Genomic DNA, 18,078 nt, shown 5'->3' on the forward strand with positions numbered 1-18,078 from the left:
ATTTTTCCAAATAAAAGTCATAATCGCTTTTTTAAATAATATTTAATTGTTTTACCTAAAAAATGGTTATGACACGCATAATCTTAAATGATCATCATATCTCAATGAACATGTTAACGTTCAGCTTAGATGACCGTTAGTTTTTTAACAGAAAATGATGAGTTTGAAACATAATAAATAATCGAGTGACAATTTTATAACTTTTCATAGTTGATGGACTCAACAAAGCAACTCCTTATAGTCGAGGGACTATTTTATAACTTTTATGACCTATAGTCGGAGACTATTTATGTACTTTACCCAAAAATATATTATACATCTATCCGCTTTCACACACAAAATTAAATACCAAAATAAAACTAAAAGAATAATATTGAATCCTTATTTTTAATTAAATTAATATTTAATGACAAAATTTTATTATTCTCGTAATTATATCTTATTCAATAAGATTAACATATTTGAAAAAAATGGATTGGAGTATATTTCGTGGCTAATTGTTTATTTCTTTTCAACTATCTTTTATTGCACAGGAAAAAACTATGTACTAGTGAGTTATGCTTAGTAGTGTAAATGAATCAAGTTTAGATTGGAGTATATTTTGTAGCTAATTTTTTATCATTCATTTATATATTCGTTAAATATAATCGTTTAACGTTTGTTTATATTTTTGTGAATATGTTTATTTGTAAGTTATATTAAAATTATATTATTAATACTTAAATTCTTTAAGTTTCATAATTTAAATTCTAAATTTCACAATATATTCAATTTAATCCTTACATTCATCAACATTGAAAAGAATAAAAAATAAACGAGCCACTAAATGAATTTGTTCATAAACATAAACTAATAAGTCTATAAAAGAGTTTATTTGTAAATATAAACGAACTAAATATACTTCTATTCGTATTCATTTATTTATTAAATAAATATAAAAAATTTAATTATATTTATTTTTATTTTTAAATTTAAAAAACGAATATAAATAAATATTATACAAACGATTTAATAATAATTCGGTGAATTGTACGATCATTTATATCCCTGGGGTATGTTGAGGGAGACTGGGGAAGCAAGCACGTGTATGAGTGGGGGACACACCAAACTCATAAATCAAAACGTTAAATACAAGAAATTGCACACTAAAAAACAAGAGCAGCAGTCAAGTCCCTTTCTTTCACCGGTTATATGTTGCTTCACACACCGCTGCATCATTTCCTGTCTATTCGGCTCACTGCTTGAACAAAGCAAAATACAAAATCCAAAAGCATCTTGTTTCCCTTTGAAGAAACCATAAGCCTGAATTCATAGGAAGATGCCTAGACCAGGTCCAAGACCTTATGTCTTTGAGAGAAAAGCTTGGCACAGTGATACTCACCAAACCATCAGAGGTTCCCTTGTTCAAGAAATCTTCAGGTTCTTCCTTCTTTCATCTAAATGTTTATTTCTACTCTCTAGATTTCTTTATCAGTCACTAATTTTATGTATGTGGTCTTGGTTTAGAGTTGTGAATGAAATTCATAGCTCTTCAACTAAGAAAAACAAAGAATGGAAAGAGAAGCTCCCTGTTGTGGTTTTGAAAGCTGAAGAAATCATGTACTCGAAAGCAAATTCTGAGGTAAAAATGTCAACTTTTTGAGTTTTTGATCACTCTATTTTCTGTGTTGAAAAACCCAGATTTTGATCAAATTGACTTTGCATAGGGTGAGTATATGAACATTAAAACCCTATGGGATCGAACAAACGATGCTGTTAACACAATCATTAGACGAGATGACAGTACTGAAACTGGAAAGCTTCTTCAACCTTGTATTGAAGGTACCCTTTTGCTTCTGTTTGAATTTGAGCTGAAATCTGCATATTTGCAATTTGGGTCTTTCTGGGATTTTTTCTGGCTTGATTATGAACAGCACTAGTGATTTATACGTTCTTTTGTTAGCTGCTCTCACTTTAGGCTGCACGCCAAGAACCTTGAGCAGCCAACGAAATTGTAGTCCAAGGTGTTACCTTAACTCGGCTACTCAAGCAAATCTCATGGCTAACTCACATTGCTTGGTTAGCTTTACGAAACCTGCAACCGTGAATGCGATTCGATCGAGCTTTGAATCTCCGAAATACGCTGGCCGGGATGGTTGTTTCACCACTTTTGCACCTGGGAATGTTTCTCTACCTAATAATAACCAATGGTTACCTTCAGAGAAGTGTTCAGTTTATCCACTTTACTACTATGGCAATGATCTTAAATCCGAAGATCCGAGGCATGGTTTCGGTATCTTCCATAAGTCTGCTAAGATGAACCAAATAGGTGTTAGAAGTTCTTACAACAACCCATACTGCGAAATCTCCTGTGATATATCGTTGCGGTTGGGCCCTCTTTCAACGCCATGCCTTGGAGACAGTCGGAATCGAGAAACCAAAGATACCGATTCCATAATTGCACAGTGGAACAGGTCCCCTGCAATTGATAAAAGATTATCTTCCTTTCATAAGAGCAACAGATATGACCCCTTGAACGCTTCTCCGGAGTCGAATGAATGGATGAATGTGGATGCTGCAATGAGGAAGAGAAAGATGCTTCCATGATCCACAAGGGATCAGCAGTTTTGCTTTGTCCCCACAGCTTCCTTACAGCCCCTTAACTGGAAGAATGAAAAGTGCAGGATCCTCGACTTCGGAACCTTTAGATCATCGACATCGACTTTATGTAAATCTGCATATATTTAGGAGTTTCGGTTAGATGAGGCAATCGACAGCAAACTAATAGGAGAGACTCTTGATCCGCAATGTATAAAGAATGTTATCTCTTTCCTGTTTGTGCTTCCATGTATCAAAGGTTTGGATCAAGCAATGGTGATCTCCCTCAAATGTTTTGGCACCATCTTCCTTCGACACTAATACGTTTAAACGTTCAATTAACAAGTTAAATAATCCTCGGTCTTGATCAAGCTCAGTTAAACATATCGATCTTCTGCGTCGAACAGTCTTCCAAGACGGACGGTTATATTAGCTGCCTTGAGAACTGCATTAACAATCTTTATCTTCTCTCACATATCAGCCATGAGTAAGCTGCCATAACCATAAGGTAATGCTTCCTAAATCAATATTTGAACTTGGTTGGTGCTCATTATTAGTTGATATAACTTCTATTATTTAAAGAATATATACAAATCGTATAAAATTAATCACAATGCTAAAACCTAAACAACTGTACAATGTATCAACCCTGAGTCAAAAACACTCTTCAGCTCGTTGCCATTGAAGAACTTGAAGTAGAAGTATAATGAAAATCGATTTGCAGTCGCCGGTGAAGAGAAAATGTCGATATTCTGCCCTTTTTCTCTTCTTCCTCGAGCTCCTCAACTGTTATGGCCGCTAGAAATCTTTTTATGTATTCCCTGCAACATTCTTTCCCCCTGCATATAACCATCTCATCTTCTTCACTTCCTCCCACCTCCTCCTTCCCATACATTGAACTCGAATCATCGAACTTCAACATGTAGGCTTGCTTACAACCCTCAAACAACCGCTCACCCAAAGTATCGATTATGTAATACGCCTTTGATTCTACTTTCAACAAGAAGAAATGATCGTTCCAACTGATAATGTAAACCCTCGGCTGATCATGGTCGTTGCTTATTTCGTTCCATATCTCATCGAAAGACATTGCATCTTTCAAGCACTTGAATCTCTCGGGGCTGAAGAACCCTGTGAATGATTTGTCTTGCAGAACGATGACAGGCTTGTGATCAGCTTTTAGAACAGTATCGAGATCAAAATGCTTGTCGGGGAAGGAATCGGTGTAAGCTATGTTGGAGCAGAGCTCGCGCCACTGAGATGAGCCTTCTGTTATGAGGCTATCGAATTCGAGTCTCGTTGGCATGGAGGCTTGGTTTGAATTGAGACGGTGGGCAATGACGGCTACTAGTGCCGTGCAGGCACTCTCCCCGGCAGCTCTTTCACTTCTTTGGTCGAACGATGCGAAGAACACTTCGGCTTTTAGTGTTGCTTGTCCGTTTCTGCTGAGTAATTGCTTCACTTCCCAGCAGTTTTCTCCGGTTTGAACCAACGGCTGTGCTTTCTTCTTCAAAGATCGAAAACTTAACCGTCTTTTCTTCCATGAGAACATTCTTACCATGTTGTTCTGGGGTGGTTCCAACTGATTTTCAAAACTTCGGAATGATTCCAACTCAGGTCCTAAACTCAGCTCGCCGCTGTTACTTTCACTCGTGGTGGTAGAGTCATTCCCATGCAAACCATCTGAATCAAATACCAGCGACTCGTCCGAGTCACGGGAATTCAATTGATCAGTTTGACAGCTATAATTTTTCTCCTTCTGCCGGGTTAAACTCTTCACTATTTTGAAGAATCCATCTTCCTTGATTGACTCGGCTGAGTTTTGGGCACCTCCTGTCGTGTCTGTAGTACCTCTGACAAAACTCACTAAAATCTATGAAATAAAAGCAAAACAAAAAAAGGAAAAAGTCAAGCAGAGTTCATATTAAAAAAAACAATTCAATTATAATCATTTGACTGGAAAATTAGACCGAGAAATAAAATATTCGAAACAGATAGAAGCCCTAGCTGGAAAAAACAAGAGAGAAAATCGGTTATGAAAGGACATTGAAACTTACGAATAAAGAAGCTTCGACGACAACACCGTCAACTTTTAACGCAACCGGAAGCTTCCGTTCAACGTCCGAACACCCCGTCACCGGAACCAGTTTTGCCAAATCCAGAGAAACCTTCCCCGCAACCGCCAATTTACTATTTCCTTCAGAATTCTTTCCCTAAATCAAAAAGGAATCTCAATACCAAATCAGAAATCTTAAAAAGGAAAATGAGGTTTCTGCAATTTACTTACATGCAATACATTAAACAAAACATCCCAAGACCCGTTGGAAACGACCGAGAAATCGCATACGTTTTCGAATTCGTCATCGTCCCATTCGATCGGTTTCCGATTCCCTAAAACTCTCTGGCTGCCGCGGTTCCTCTTGTGCCTCGAAGACGAAGATATGTAAAACGAAGCCAATCTGGGCTTGGGTCCTTTCCAAATTATTTCAATAGCCAGGACTTTGGCATCGTCTTTGTCACCATCATCTTCCTCGTTTCTGGTTATTCCTTCAAGCTTCAATGGCTTCACCTTCACGTGCAACATTCTCTTGGACGGAGACCTCGTCCACCACTTCATTTTCATCTTCAACGAGGAATGTGGGGATTTTCGGAAAGTTGTATTTATGGAAATGACTTTTTGACTCGTTCAAATCTGTAATTGACAGCGAAGCAGAATCATCGAGTTAGGGGAAATGCCGAATGCGTGCGTGTTTTTGTTATTGTGAGCGCCAAAATCACGTGTACTCATCTTATCTTTTTTGCTTACGTGGCGTGTTTTTAGTTGTCCGATAACGATAGCGAAGAGAGTTTTGGTATAATGTTGGAACCAGCATCAAAGATCCGATGGGGTACTGCCACGTCAAACCTGGGAATAGGCAATTCGACACGTGCGTTACGCATAGGTTCTCAACCACACGGAAACGTAGTCCGGTTATCTTTGTTCAGGATTTGCTTTTTTCGTCTAATTATGTTATAAGCCCCTCTATGCTTCTCACTTTTGTCATTTGATCTCATTATTTTTAGTCTCGAGAATTTAATCTCTATGTTTAAAAAATGAAAGATTAAATTCAAGGGTAAACTACATGTTTAGTATTTAAACTATTAATTTTGTTCCATTTTGATACTTAAATTTTATTCTTTTTCAAAATTATACCTAACTTTTAGTGTAAGTGTTATTTTGGTATCTCATCGTTAAAAACTTAATGATGATGTCGACATATCACCATAAGGTAATATTATGTCATCATTAAAAAGGTAAAATCCTTTTTTCATTCCACTGCAACGGTTGAGTCTGAGGTACCATCCATTCTTAATTTTGCCAAAACTGTCATGACTCAATCATGTATAGGTCGTACCAAGGCCTGATACAAGGGTGAGCCAATAGCGAATAACCATTTCTTCCCTACTTCCTCGACCTTCATTCCCATCCTGCCAAGCTGAGGCTGCCAACGCATTGTATCTAACCACATTGTGGCTAAATTAAAACCTAAACGTTAGATATGATTAAAAAAAATAGATACCAAAACAAAAATAATAATTTAAATACTAAACGTGTAATTTACCCTAAAATCAATTGAAATGTGATATCTTTTAATTTACACTAAATTCAATCGAAACGTGATCTCTTTCTTTTTATTAAGGGAATTTAATCTCATTTTTAAATATTATTATCAATTGAAATTTGATTGAAAGGGAAGATAAATTACATTCCTAGAATTATAAGCAGATGGACCAAATTAAAATATAAACTAAACGTTAGATATAATTTTTAAAAAATAAAGTTTAGATACCAAAATAAAATAAAAGTAATAGCTTAAGTAATAAAACCTTGTAGTTTACCCTAAATTCAATTGAAATGTGATCTCTTTCTTTTTATTATCGGGAATTTATTCTCATTTTTAAATATTATTATCAATTGAAATTTTAAAATATAAAGAGTAAAGAGACTGAGAATAAATTAGACCCTTTTCCTTTTTATTGGCTAATTAAATAAAATGTGGATTTGCTCGTAAGCTTTCAAGCAAAGTAACATATAACGGTTCAAGAAATGCCTACCTTGAGTGCGGTCCACGTGCAAAAAACCTTTTTTCACAAATAAGATAAACCAAGTACCTTGGCTCTGCCTGTGCCTAAGCCGTTAGGCTAGACCATCCAATTGGTATATTTTCACTACATTGTGTATATAATTTTACATACCGCTAATAATTAATCTACGTAAAAAAAAATCAAATCTTCCGTTGCTTGCTTTCTTTTTCTTTAAGTCTAACATGCGATTTAATAATTCTACACTTGAAATATTTTTTCATTAAATATGCATTTAAATTATTTTTATATATAATCATTAAATTATTTTTATTTTAAATAAAAAGAAAACTTTAGATTTTAAAATTATTGAATTATTATTTTTATATAATCATTAAATTATTTTTAAACATTATATATAAAAATAATTTAAGAATATAAAAATCTAAAGTTTTCTTTTTATTTAAAATAAAAATAATTTAATGAACAAATTATCTTCCAATATAGTTGTGACATGTCTCGTCATCTAATTGGGAATTAATTTTATTGAATTAAATTAAAATTATGACCAAATTAATAGAATATATAAATAGTGAGGATCAAATGTATAATTATACCACTTTTATTAACTGTCATGTCAGCAGTTCCATTAAGTGTTATCTGCATGTGGTTTGATTGGATGCATTTAAATAGTTGGGTGGCCTGATTGATAAGAATTTAAAAATGATGGTCAAAATAAAAATGAGCTATAGTTGGGTGGCCTGATTGATAAGAATTTAAAAATGATGGTCAAAATAAAAAGAAGCTATAGTTGGGTGGTCTTTAGTATAGTTTACCCTATTATAAAATCTTAATGTTCAAATAAAGATATTATTATTTTTATTTCAAAACCAATGTTATTTATTTTTAAGATTAACGTATGATTTTATGTTAGGATATATATATATTATAAAATCATAAAAATTGCATATTGATTGAAATCTAAAAAATTATTATCAAGATATTTTTATTGTAACCGAAAATATTATTAATTGTTTAACTTTTTAGAGTAGTCTTGTAATATTTTAAGTTAAAACCTATCGTAATATATCATTTTTTTGTAATCAGAATTATTGCAAATCGTATAACTTTTTAGGTTGGTCATATTAACATTTTATGTTAAAATTTTTCACAAATTAGCTTTAAATTGGACCAATGCGCATTAGAACTACCCTAGAAGGATGTTGAGGATATGGTTGTCCGTTTACAAATTTTGCATTCTTATATGATTTAAGTATTTTCTATCGATGATTTAATTTCACATCTCTTAAAATTTTGTAATTTCGTAATACCTATATTTCTAATATAACTTTCTATGATCACACCTCATAATATAAAATTTTATGATTGTCCTAGACGATTGTAAATCAAGAGAGCGCTTGATGAATTGTTTGCATAACGCTTGTTTTATGTTTGTTTGTTAAGCTAAAAAAATAAGTATGAATAAATTTTTTTATGTTCATTTTATAAACAAAAGAACACTAATATATATATATATATATGTTCGGTTTATTTATGTTCACGAACAAACTCGTTTATTGTCTCACTTATCGAATGGTTTATAAGCTTGTTTACTCGGTTCTCATTTTCTGTTTTTTATTTTATATTTTAAATAGTGGTGAAGATATTGATTAAATTGAACATGAGGTGACTTTTAGAGTTTAAATTGTGAAGCTTAAGGACATTAAAGACTAGTGGTGTAATTTCACTATTTTTCTTTGCTTGCAAATAAAGGGATCAAAAGAGAGTTTTGGTTGACGAACATTAATCTAACGTTAGAAAAATATATTTACAAACGCTACATGAATATGTTCATGAACTTTAAACGAACACCTTCACGAACGTTAAAAAAACATATTCACAAATGTTAAATAAACATGTTTGCGGACATTAAATGAACAAACACAAACATTTTCAGAAATAAATAAACAAACATGACAATAATACTACAAATTTAAACAAACACAAATTAAATATAAAACATCTTTAAAATTGAATAAACGAAAACAAAGACAATTTTATTAGTTCAATCACAATTCATTTACATCATTGTCCCTACACTACAGCAATATTAACCTATTGCGGCGTTTTTAAGCGCCGCTAAAAGCACTCGCGGCGATAGTAAAAACGCCGCAAGAAGCGTCGACGAAACCAGCGCCGCTAAAGTTAGCGGCGTTTTTGGGACAAAGGCCGCAATAGGTCGAGATCTATAGCGACGTTTTTTGGACAAACGCCGCAATAGGTCGAGATCTATAACGGCATTTTTGGGACAAACGCCTCAATAGGTCGAGATTTATAGCGGCGTTTTTGGAACAAACGCCACAAAAGGTTAGATCTATAGCGGCGTTTTTTGATACACGCGCCGCTAATGACCGTTCTTTAGGTAATATTAATTGATTTTGCATATTCCATTTTTGTTATACATCACCTAAATTTAATATCATGTAATCTAATTAACAACAACCATAAATTTTAATTAAGATACAAATTATGCTGAAAAATACTTAACAACAAAATAAATTAAAATTTATAAACACTAAAATTAAATGTAATGTAGTTTGACATTGTTTTCTAGAATTTAATCTAGGTTCTTTCACTTTAAATTAAAAAAAATAGTTTTCCTTGTTTAATGAAGCATCGTTAGGTTTTTCCTCCCTATATATATGGAGAACATCTTCATCCATTTCACCAAATAAATCCCCTAGCTCCGGTTCACCAAGAAGACTCCTTGCACGCTTAAATGCTTCACTTGAAACAGATAACGACCTTCCACCTACAGTATGTAATTGATTGGGGTGGCTTGGGAATTGAATCTAATCTTCGAACATACTGCGTACGATTTATGAAATTTGAGAGTACAAAATAAGAATATAGCGGCGGAAAAATTTAGAGATTATTACCTTGAAGTGGGAGATCGACCATGGAAGGGTATGGAGCAATAGGAGTTCCTTTCGGGTCATTATAGGGTTTTGACGGCAAGAACGGACCGGAATCCTCCCAACGATAATTTGATCCGGCGTCAGAGCAAATACGCCACGTGGACATTCTGACGATTTTGCTTAGGGATCGTGGATTAAATTTTCTAGAGTTTTATCCACAATCAATTTCTCTTACTCTGTCCATACATATGGGTGATCGAGTTTATAAATCTTCTCTTATATACCTCATTGTTTCAGTTAAAGAGCAGCACAAAAAAACGCGCATTTCAAATGAAGTAAACAAAGGAAATAAAGTAACTCAGAGGTTATATATCCTTAGTTAAGGCTACTTTAACTAATCACTTAAAGTAGCAAGTAATATTGATAGTATAAAAAACAAAATTGATGTTAAGAAACATAAATAGACTAATGATCTCACTTAGACTCCAAGTCTTAACATTGCGAAAAACCAACAAGATGGAGAGATGCAAATAAAATATCCTGTTTTCAAGGAATAATAATTATGTTTGACAGGAAAAGTGAGTGCAGCGTACCTTGGTGCCTGCTAATTGTTCTTTAAAACTGTATGTGAATTAAAGGACCACTTTGCAGGCTGAAATATAAAGAATGCAAAATACAAAATAAAGGGGAATTATTAATAAAATATTGCAAAGAGAAATAATCTCCTTCTATCAATATGTTCAAATTGACCTTCCATTTTATGAAACAACGTGATACAAGTCTACGAAACTCGAACATACATGCTTAAGTTACATTTCACATCAAGTTGTGAGTATAAATGGTTTATCATCATACATACATGTGCCAAATAAAGATTCAAACTTTGTATGTCATACTCAGGTGAATAGGGACTGTTTGCGATATCCCTCAGAGTTTTGACCAAACCTTCAATACAGTTCTGCATTGATGATAAAACTATTATCTTTTCACATGTATAGAAATATAATATAATATTATCAGGAAGCGAGGAAATCAATATTCAAAAGAAATTCTACTCATTACTGCTTCTTTTCATAGTCACAACTCTTGTTAGGTAGAGAGTTACATTGAACTGAAAAAAATGTTAAAAAAGCCATAACCAATTACCTCTCTAAAATATTCAAGGGCTTCAGAACTGACTTTGCAAAGATCTGTACAAAGTTGAACTCCGGTTACTAGGACTCCATGATGTTTTTCTTTAAGTAGTGAAGCAGATACATAAAGTTTTCAGCCAGGTCCGGAACTTTCTTTATGATCCGTATGGAGCACAGTGCTGCCTACAGAGAACAGTTAGTCAAAGATTGCAGTCAGAGTGCTAAGAAATTAGAGAACCAAAAACCTAGGTGCATACTGAGAATCCATAAACAAAAGGCCAATGACAGGAGGGAGAGAAAAGAACAGTATGAACCTGCTTAATCAAACCAATACAACAACATAAATGTGAGTAATTTTAGATGAACCAATTTAGTACGTTATAAAAATGACTTCACAAAATGGCTGGCACTAAGCAATAAATGTATTTCCCTCAAATCATTAAACAAGAAAGAGTTCAGACTCACGGTTTATCTATGTGCCTTTTTTCCCTTGAGTGATTACATGCAGTAAAATCTTCTAGATAAGATAAATGGTCAAAAAAATATCCAGATTTCATAAAAGTGCAAGCCATTCGAAGATCGAGGAACATCATTAAATAAAATATCACACATTCATGAATTTGGAAAATAATTACATGTTACAACTCAGGTCTCAGTCATGAGACATGCAGTACATCCATAATGGGTTCACGAGGTGATTTTAACTTTTGTATTGACAAATTACAAGGCACTATCAATTTCTATAAACAAAACTGAGTGCTCAAAACCCATATAATGCTCCATCAAATTATCAGAATCTAACGACTGATATCCTTTGCAAAGACGGTGAAAGTTTGGTCAGGATCAAGAAATGTTCCACAAAAAGCACATCTTTCGAAGTAATTATGATGAAGTATTGTAAGTTGTTATAACTAAATTCTGATTTCATTCCAAAAACTGAGTGTGGTGAAACTCATCGTGATAGGTACTGAAACCTATATGAATTAGAAAACCATCATTCTTTAGTTTCAGAAGGTATAACACTTCTAACATGATGAAATACTCTCACAAACAGTAAGAAGAACACAGTCCAAACAGTATGATCCCCAAATTCCAAGGTGTAGAGGCCAATAATAAAAACTAGAAAACACAACATAATCACTCACAAATCATAATGATTCATTATGATTACTTTTGCAAAACTAAAGGCATAAACCAATTATATAGGAATAGTGAAATACAAGGAAACAAACATATCATAGAAACATAACACTAAGAACATAATAACTGTGAAAAAAAGGGGGAAACAATTTGAATGAACATTGTCAGCTATATGCAAAATAATTATAAATCACACTAACCTGAAAAACACTTCTGAAATTCTTAAACCATCAAAGAAAAGCCGAGTTCCAGGAAGCCATAGGTCATAAACTAAGAAAAAAAACATTCTGCAACACACAAAACATATGCAGAAAATAACTGGGATTTGTACTGTAACAATAAAAATATACCCAAAAAAGAAAGGAAGCTCTGTAAACCAGATTGAAGAAAAAACTAGATTGAACGACCAAAAACCAAATTGAAACAGAAAGCAAAAACCAGAAATCGTAGATATTGACGATGCTGAAGGTGAGGATGCTGGCCTGACTCAGAACATTGAGGAGATCTTGATGGGCGTGACGGTGAAGGTCATGACGGCGTGAACGGTGACAGTAGCTTCGAGACTACTTGACGGCAAGAATACGACAGCGTCGAGAAGATTGACGCAAGAATAATAGTTAGTGGCGGAGAAGATGTTGTACCAGAGAAGAGGGAAGATAGGGAAGAATAGGGAAAATGAATTAGGGATCGGGCAGGAGAAAGGGGGAGATATAATTATCCTTTCGCAGCGTTTACACGAAAAAATGCCACTAATGTACGTGATTTTGTGGTGTTTTAATTTAAAACGCCAATATTGCACAAGTTTATAGCGGCGTTTTTACAAAAACGCCACTATATATCTGGGCTATTGCGGCGTTTTATACATAAACGCCACTAAAGTACATGTTTTTAGCGACGTTTTATGTGAAAACGCCGCTATATATTCGGATATTGCGGCGTTTTTTACATAAAGGCCACTAAAGTACGCATTTTTAGCGGCGTTTGCACAAAAATGCCATTATATATTTGGATATCGCGGCGTTTGTCCAAAAACACCACTAAAGTACGTGATTTTGGCGGCGTTTTTGTGAAAACGTCGCTATATATTCGGATATTGCGGCGTTTTTTTACATAAATGCCACTAAAGTACACGTTTTTAGCGGCGTTTGCACAAAAACACCACTATATATTTGGATATAGCGGCGTTTGTCAAAAAACGTCGCTACATATAAAAAATCACTGGCGTTTACTGTAAAAACGCCGCTAAATCTGCCGCTAAAAACCATTTTTGTTGTAGTGCTAGTTATCAATACAACTGAGGATCGTTTAAAGCGCAAGAGACCATCCTAGTTGCGCCTCCTTAACTTCTTCAATTCAATTGCTATTATTTCATTTGCTTTTATACAAATCGAATTGATAATAACTTGTTCTTCAATCAAAATTTAAGATGTTTTCACAAGTAAATAAAAGCGAATTTAATTTCAAAATAATATTAACCAAAACAAAAATTGTTTGATATTATATAAAAAAAACGTGAATTATAAGTTTAAATATATTATTGTTTTAATATAACAATATTTTTTTGAATTAATAACTAGTATCCGATTTATTAACTAATCCAGATCGGATACTACAAAGGCAAAGGCGACTCTCCCAACCTAGTTTGCTCCATTCGTAAACGCCAAGATTCGAACCCCTGACCTTGCTTAAGGGACCTACTGCCTTATCCCACTAGACCAACTGGTTGTTGTTAATATAACATTATTAAGCATAAAGGATATATACAATTTCTTATTTGTGGAATTATTTTTCAATACAATTTAATTATTTTTAAAATTTAAATGATAGTTGAAGTATATATATTAATTTTATTTATGTAAAGGAAAAAAATTATTAAAATTATATATAAGAATATGTTTTCTTCAAAAAAAAAACATGTGTAACTTATTTAAATTTTGTGAAAAAAGTAAAAAAAAAGTATTAGTTTATAAATATTACCATGTAAATTCTAAGGATGATATTGTCTTTACAATTTTATATCGAATACTTTAAACAGAAAAACGTTATTGATTAATAAATTAATCGATTAATATTAGTTTTGAAAGATTTACTCAAACTTGTTAAACTTTATATTTATTGAACAATTAAATTAATAAATTTAATCGATTAATATTAAAAAAGTGATTCAATTCTTTAATGATTAATACTCGAAAAGTGATCCAATTCTTTAATTTTAACTCAAAGCTATGTTTATCATACAACTCAGATTTAAAAGTATATGGAAGAGCTAGAAAATTTATTTTGATGTGTTAAAATTGAAAATTAGATAAAAAAAATTCAAGTGAGAAAATTGAGTTTTAAAATTTTTATTATTAAATTTGGGTAAACAATACAAATATTCACAAATGTCTGAATAAGTTTTCGTTCTTCCGTTGAAGTTTCAAAAATAATAAATTGATCACTATTGTTATCGATTTATAACAAAATGATCACTCACGTTATTGATATGTAACAAAAGGATCATTCTACCGTCATCTCCGTTAAATTGATGATGTGACAATATTAAAAAAAGGTAAATATTTAGTTTTACCTTTAACTACCACTAAAATATTAAATATGTCTTTGAACAATGAATTTATATTTAATTTACCCTAAAAACTTTCTAATTTAAAAAAATCCAAAAAATTTATAATTGTACTTGAATATTTTTTTTTAAAAAAGTATAAAAACATTAAAAATGTAATAAAATTAAAAGATATAGAACATACTAAAAATGACGAGTTTATAAGAAAATAAATAGTAAATATATTTTTATTATTTTAATTAACTTCAATTTATACAGTTATGATGGGCTACTTGGAATAATAGTATTCTAAATAATAAAAATTATAGTTAATTAAAATAATAAAAATATATTTACTATTTATTTTGTTATAAACTCGTCATTTTTAGTATTTTTTAGATCTTTTAATTTTTAATGTTTTATAGATTTTTATTATTAAAAAAGTTATTCAAGTATAATTATAATTTTTGATTTTTTTTAAAAAAATTAGAAAGTTATTAGAGTAAATTAGATATAAAATGATTGCTCAATTACCTATTCGATGTTTTGCAATAGTTTAGGGGTAAAATTTAATGGGGATAACAATGAATTGATCATTTTGTTACAAATAGATACTGTTAGTGATCATTTTGTTATAAATCGATTCTATTAGTAATCCAATTGTTACTTTTAAAACTCCAATGGAGAAAATAAAAATTTACTGAAATAGTAGTAGACATTTGTGTAGTTTACTCTATATATTTTTTTAAAAAATAATTTTTTTTTTAAAATAACATCAATTTCCTTTTAAAAGGTGTATGGCATTTTCATATATATATATATATATATATATTATTTATATGAAAATATTTTTCTTTTACATATTTTGGGGGTGTCAATTAGGGGTGTAAACGAGCCGAGTCGAGCTTGAGTATTGTTGAGCTCGACTCGAACTCGAAAACTTTAATAATAAGCTCAACTCGACTCAAAAACTCGCGAGCTAAAAATTATCAAACTCAACTCGAACTCGAAACATAATATTAAAACTCGACTCGAACTCGAAAAAGCTCGAACTCAAAACAAATTCAAGAGCTCGATTGAAGCTCGAAACTTGAGTTCGATTCAAGCTCGATTGAAGCTCGAAACTCGAACTTGATTCAAGCTCTATTTATGCTCGATTCAAACTCAAATTTAAGCTCAATTTTGAGCTCGATTCAAGCTCAAACCACACGACTCCGTGAGTTTTGAAGGGTGATTCACTGCTACTTGTGGCTTTATAAACATGAGGAAAAGCTGTTAGCATCCTTTCTCAGCGACGTGGGATATTGGAACTTGACTTATTTTGGAGTTTTCACCTAAATTTCAAAACCTGAGGGGACTACATAAACCTTATGGACCTTCCATGTTTTGGAGTAAAATTTTTAAATTGTTTTTGCATTCCAACTGAGTCGAGAATTGTTTGCAACGCGCTCTACTGTTTTGACTTTCTTTTTAATTTCATTTGAATCGTTCCCTCCTTTTAATTTTATACCCAAAAAAAAAACACCAAGCTTTTTTATTTTTTTGCTACCATCATCAAAATTAAATAAACATAAATTCTGCTCTCATGGTACTAGATATATCAAATATTAATTTTTTATTACATTTATATATTTTATTAATCGTTCTCCAATTTAGAGAAGATATAACAGTCGTTGATTACAGGTAGAACAAGTTGACCTGTTGCATTTTAGTTTTTCAGCATGTTCCATGTAGACTGCAGTATTTATTTAGGGATTTATATTTTAAGATTGAACTAAGTAAGCAGTAGTATGCATTTTAAATTATTTATTTTAATTTATTCATTTTTTTTAGTAATGCAACTTATATAGTATGTAAACGAAAACTCATACTTAAATTTTATGTTACCAAAAATTAATATTTTTGTTTCAAGTGACAAATAATTTGATATCACTTTAAGTAAAATTTCAAGTTTAAATCCTTGCATATACAGAAATTCTATGTTGGGAGATACGCCCATCAAAATCATATGTACGATACGGGTCTATTCAAATTAATCTGCCACCTCTTAAAACCTATAAGACAATAAAAGAATTTAATATTTCGAATTATGTGGCTGCATAAATAAAAAGATAATGTTTTAGGGTTTAAGGTTTATAGTTTATGATTTATGGTTTAGGGTTCATTATAATAACATTAATTAATTGACTTGGTACCAATTTATGAGGTAAGTGCAATATAGTATATTGATATTAAATGTTTAAACCCTTGATATTTATGATATTTGAACCCGAAACCTCAAAATATAACAACAATATAAAAAATTAGTTATTAAAAATATTATCATTAGAAATATATTAAATATTTGTCATTAGATAAATAAATTTTTTTATTAATTTAAAATAAATATAAGAATATTTATTAAAAAATAATTTTTAACAATTTTCAATTTTTCTATTGTTTGACTGTTTTTTCTTATTTTTTATTTTATTTTTCTACGTTGTCAAGTACTTGTGCAGTAAAAAGTTAAAAAATAAAGAAAAAAATCAATCAATCACGTGTAATATAACATGTGCTTAATTACATAGGCTTTTATTTTTCTTTTAGTAATATATAATGTAACAATTGAATTTGGGCTGATTAATTAAAAAATTAAAATTTGAGGGTAGTTGTATTATAGAATTTTTAATATATTTTTAAAATTTTATAATTATCAATAATGTATTTTTAATATATTTTTAATAATGTAATTTTAAAAATATATAAAATTATAATATAACATTTTCTTCGAGCTGCTCACGAGCTTTTTGAGTCGAATATGGAGTAGCTCATTTCGGCTCGTTAAGAACTCGAGTCGAGCTCAAGCTCAAGTGGAGTCCATTCGATCGGAGTATTTATCGAGCCTTGATCGAATCAATCTCGAGTAGCTCGCGATCTGTCTCGTCTCATTTACATCTTTAGTGTCAATTGACACCCTTAAATGTATGCTGCCAGTGTATGGTGCAAGTAGGGATATACATCTGTTCTGAACAAGTCTAAAGTAAAATTTAAATATAATTTAACATAACCTACAAAAATAATATAATTAATATGACCAGATTGGGTGTGTATTTTTAACTTAAAAGTTAACTATTAAATTGAATAAAAAAATTTAAATCGTAATTAAATCTAGTGGCTAGTTTATTGATACAGTTAAATTCGTTCAAAATTTTTGGAAGGGCTTTTAACCTTTTCTCTTTGTAGTCCGTGTATGATCTCAAATATATAATTTATTGTGTAATAGTTATAGAAAAATATTCTAATTATGTATTAAGTTTACACTTATTATTGTAAATCTTTATTGTAATTTATAATATTTTATCTTTTTAATGAAATTAACCACTTTTATTTGCATCAAAAAATTAAATTTAGTGATAATTAATATTAATTGATCCAATAATTATATATGATCGTATCTTGTATCAGGGTTGGTCCTGATTATTATTTTTCTTCATGCAAAAATAAAAATATAGGCCCCTAATTTTAAAGAAATTTAAGAAATGTTTAATATATTTATATTCTATTTTTTTATTAAATTAAACAAATGGTAATTCATTATGATATTAAAAATATCAAAAAGTATATTTAAGCATATAAATACTTATAAAAATTTGTCTTTGAACATTTCATGATAAAAAACCATTGATGACAATGTCAATATCTATACTTTCTAACATATTTTTCTCAA

General features: G+C 31.2%; 2 protein-coding genes across 2 annotated transcripts; one reads left to right on the forward strand and one right to left on the reverse strand.

The window, feature by feature from the left end:
* The first annotated feature begins 1,318 nt into the window (after positions 1-1,318).
* LOC120197589 lies at positions 1,319-2,788 on the forward strand. The gene is made up of 4 exons (XM_039199068.1): positions 1,319-1,419; positions 1,507-1,621; positions 1,707-1,821; positions 1,943-2,788. The coding sequence occupies exons 1-4, from the start codon at positions 1,319-1,321 to the stop codon at positions 2,584-2,586; spliced, it is 975 nt and encodes a 324-aa protein (XP_039054999.1). The 3' UTR covers positions 2,587-2,788.
* A 383-nt stretch (positions 2,789-3,171) lies between these two features.
* LOC120197732 lies at positions 3,172-5,227 on the reverse strand. The gene is made up of 3 exons (XM_039199149.1): positions 4,865-5,227; positions 4,635-4,790; positions 3,172-4,450 (listed from the first exon to the last, which is right to left on the reverse strand). The coding sequence occupies exons 1-3, from the start codon at positions 5,198-5,200 to the stop codon at positions 3,245-3,247; spliced, it is 1,698 nt and encodes a 565-aa protein (XP_039055080.1). The 5' UTR covers positions 5,201-5,227; the 3' UTR covers positions 3,172-3,244.
* Positions 5,228-18,078: the final 12,851 nt, after the last annotated feature.

Source organism: Hibiscus syriacus, unplaced genomic scaffold (genome assembly GCF_006381635.1).
Source record: "Hibiscus syriacus cultivar Baekdansim isolate YM2019G1 unplaced genomic scaffold, ASM638163v2 tig00117048_pilon, whole genome shotgun sequence".
In the NCBI taxonomy this organism is placed as follows: domain Eukaryota; kingdom Viridiplantae; phylum Streptophyta; class Magnoliopsida; order Malvales; family Malvaceae; genus Hibiscus; species Hibiscus syriacus.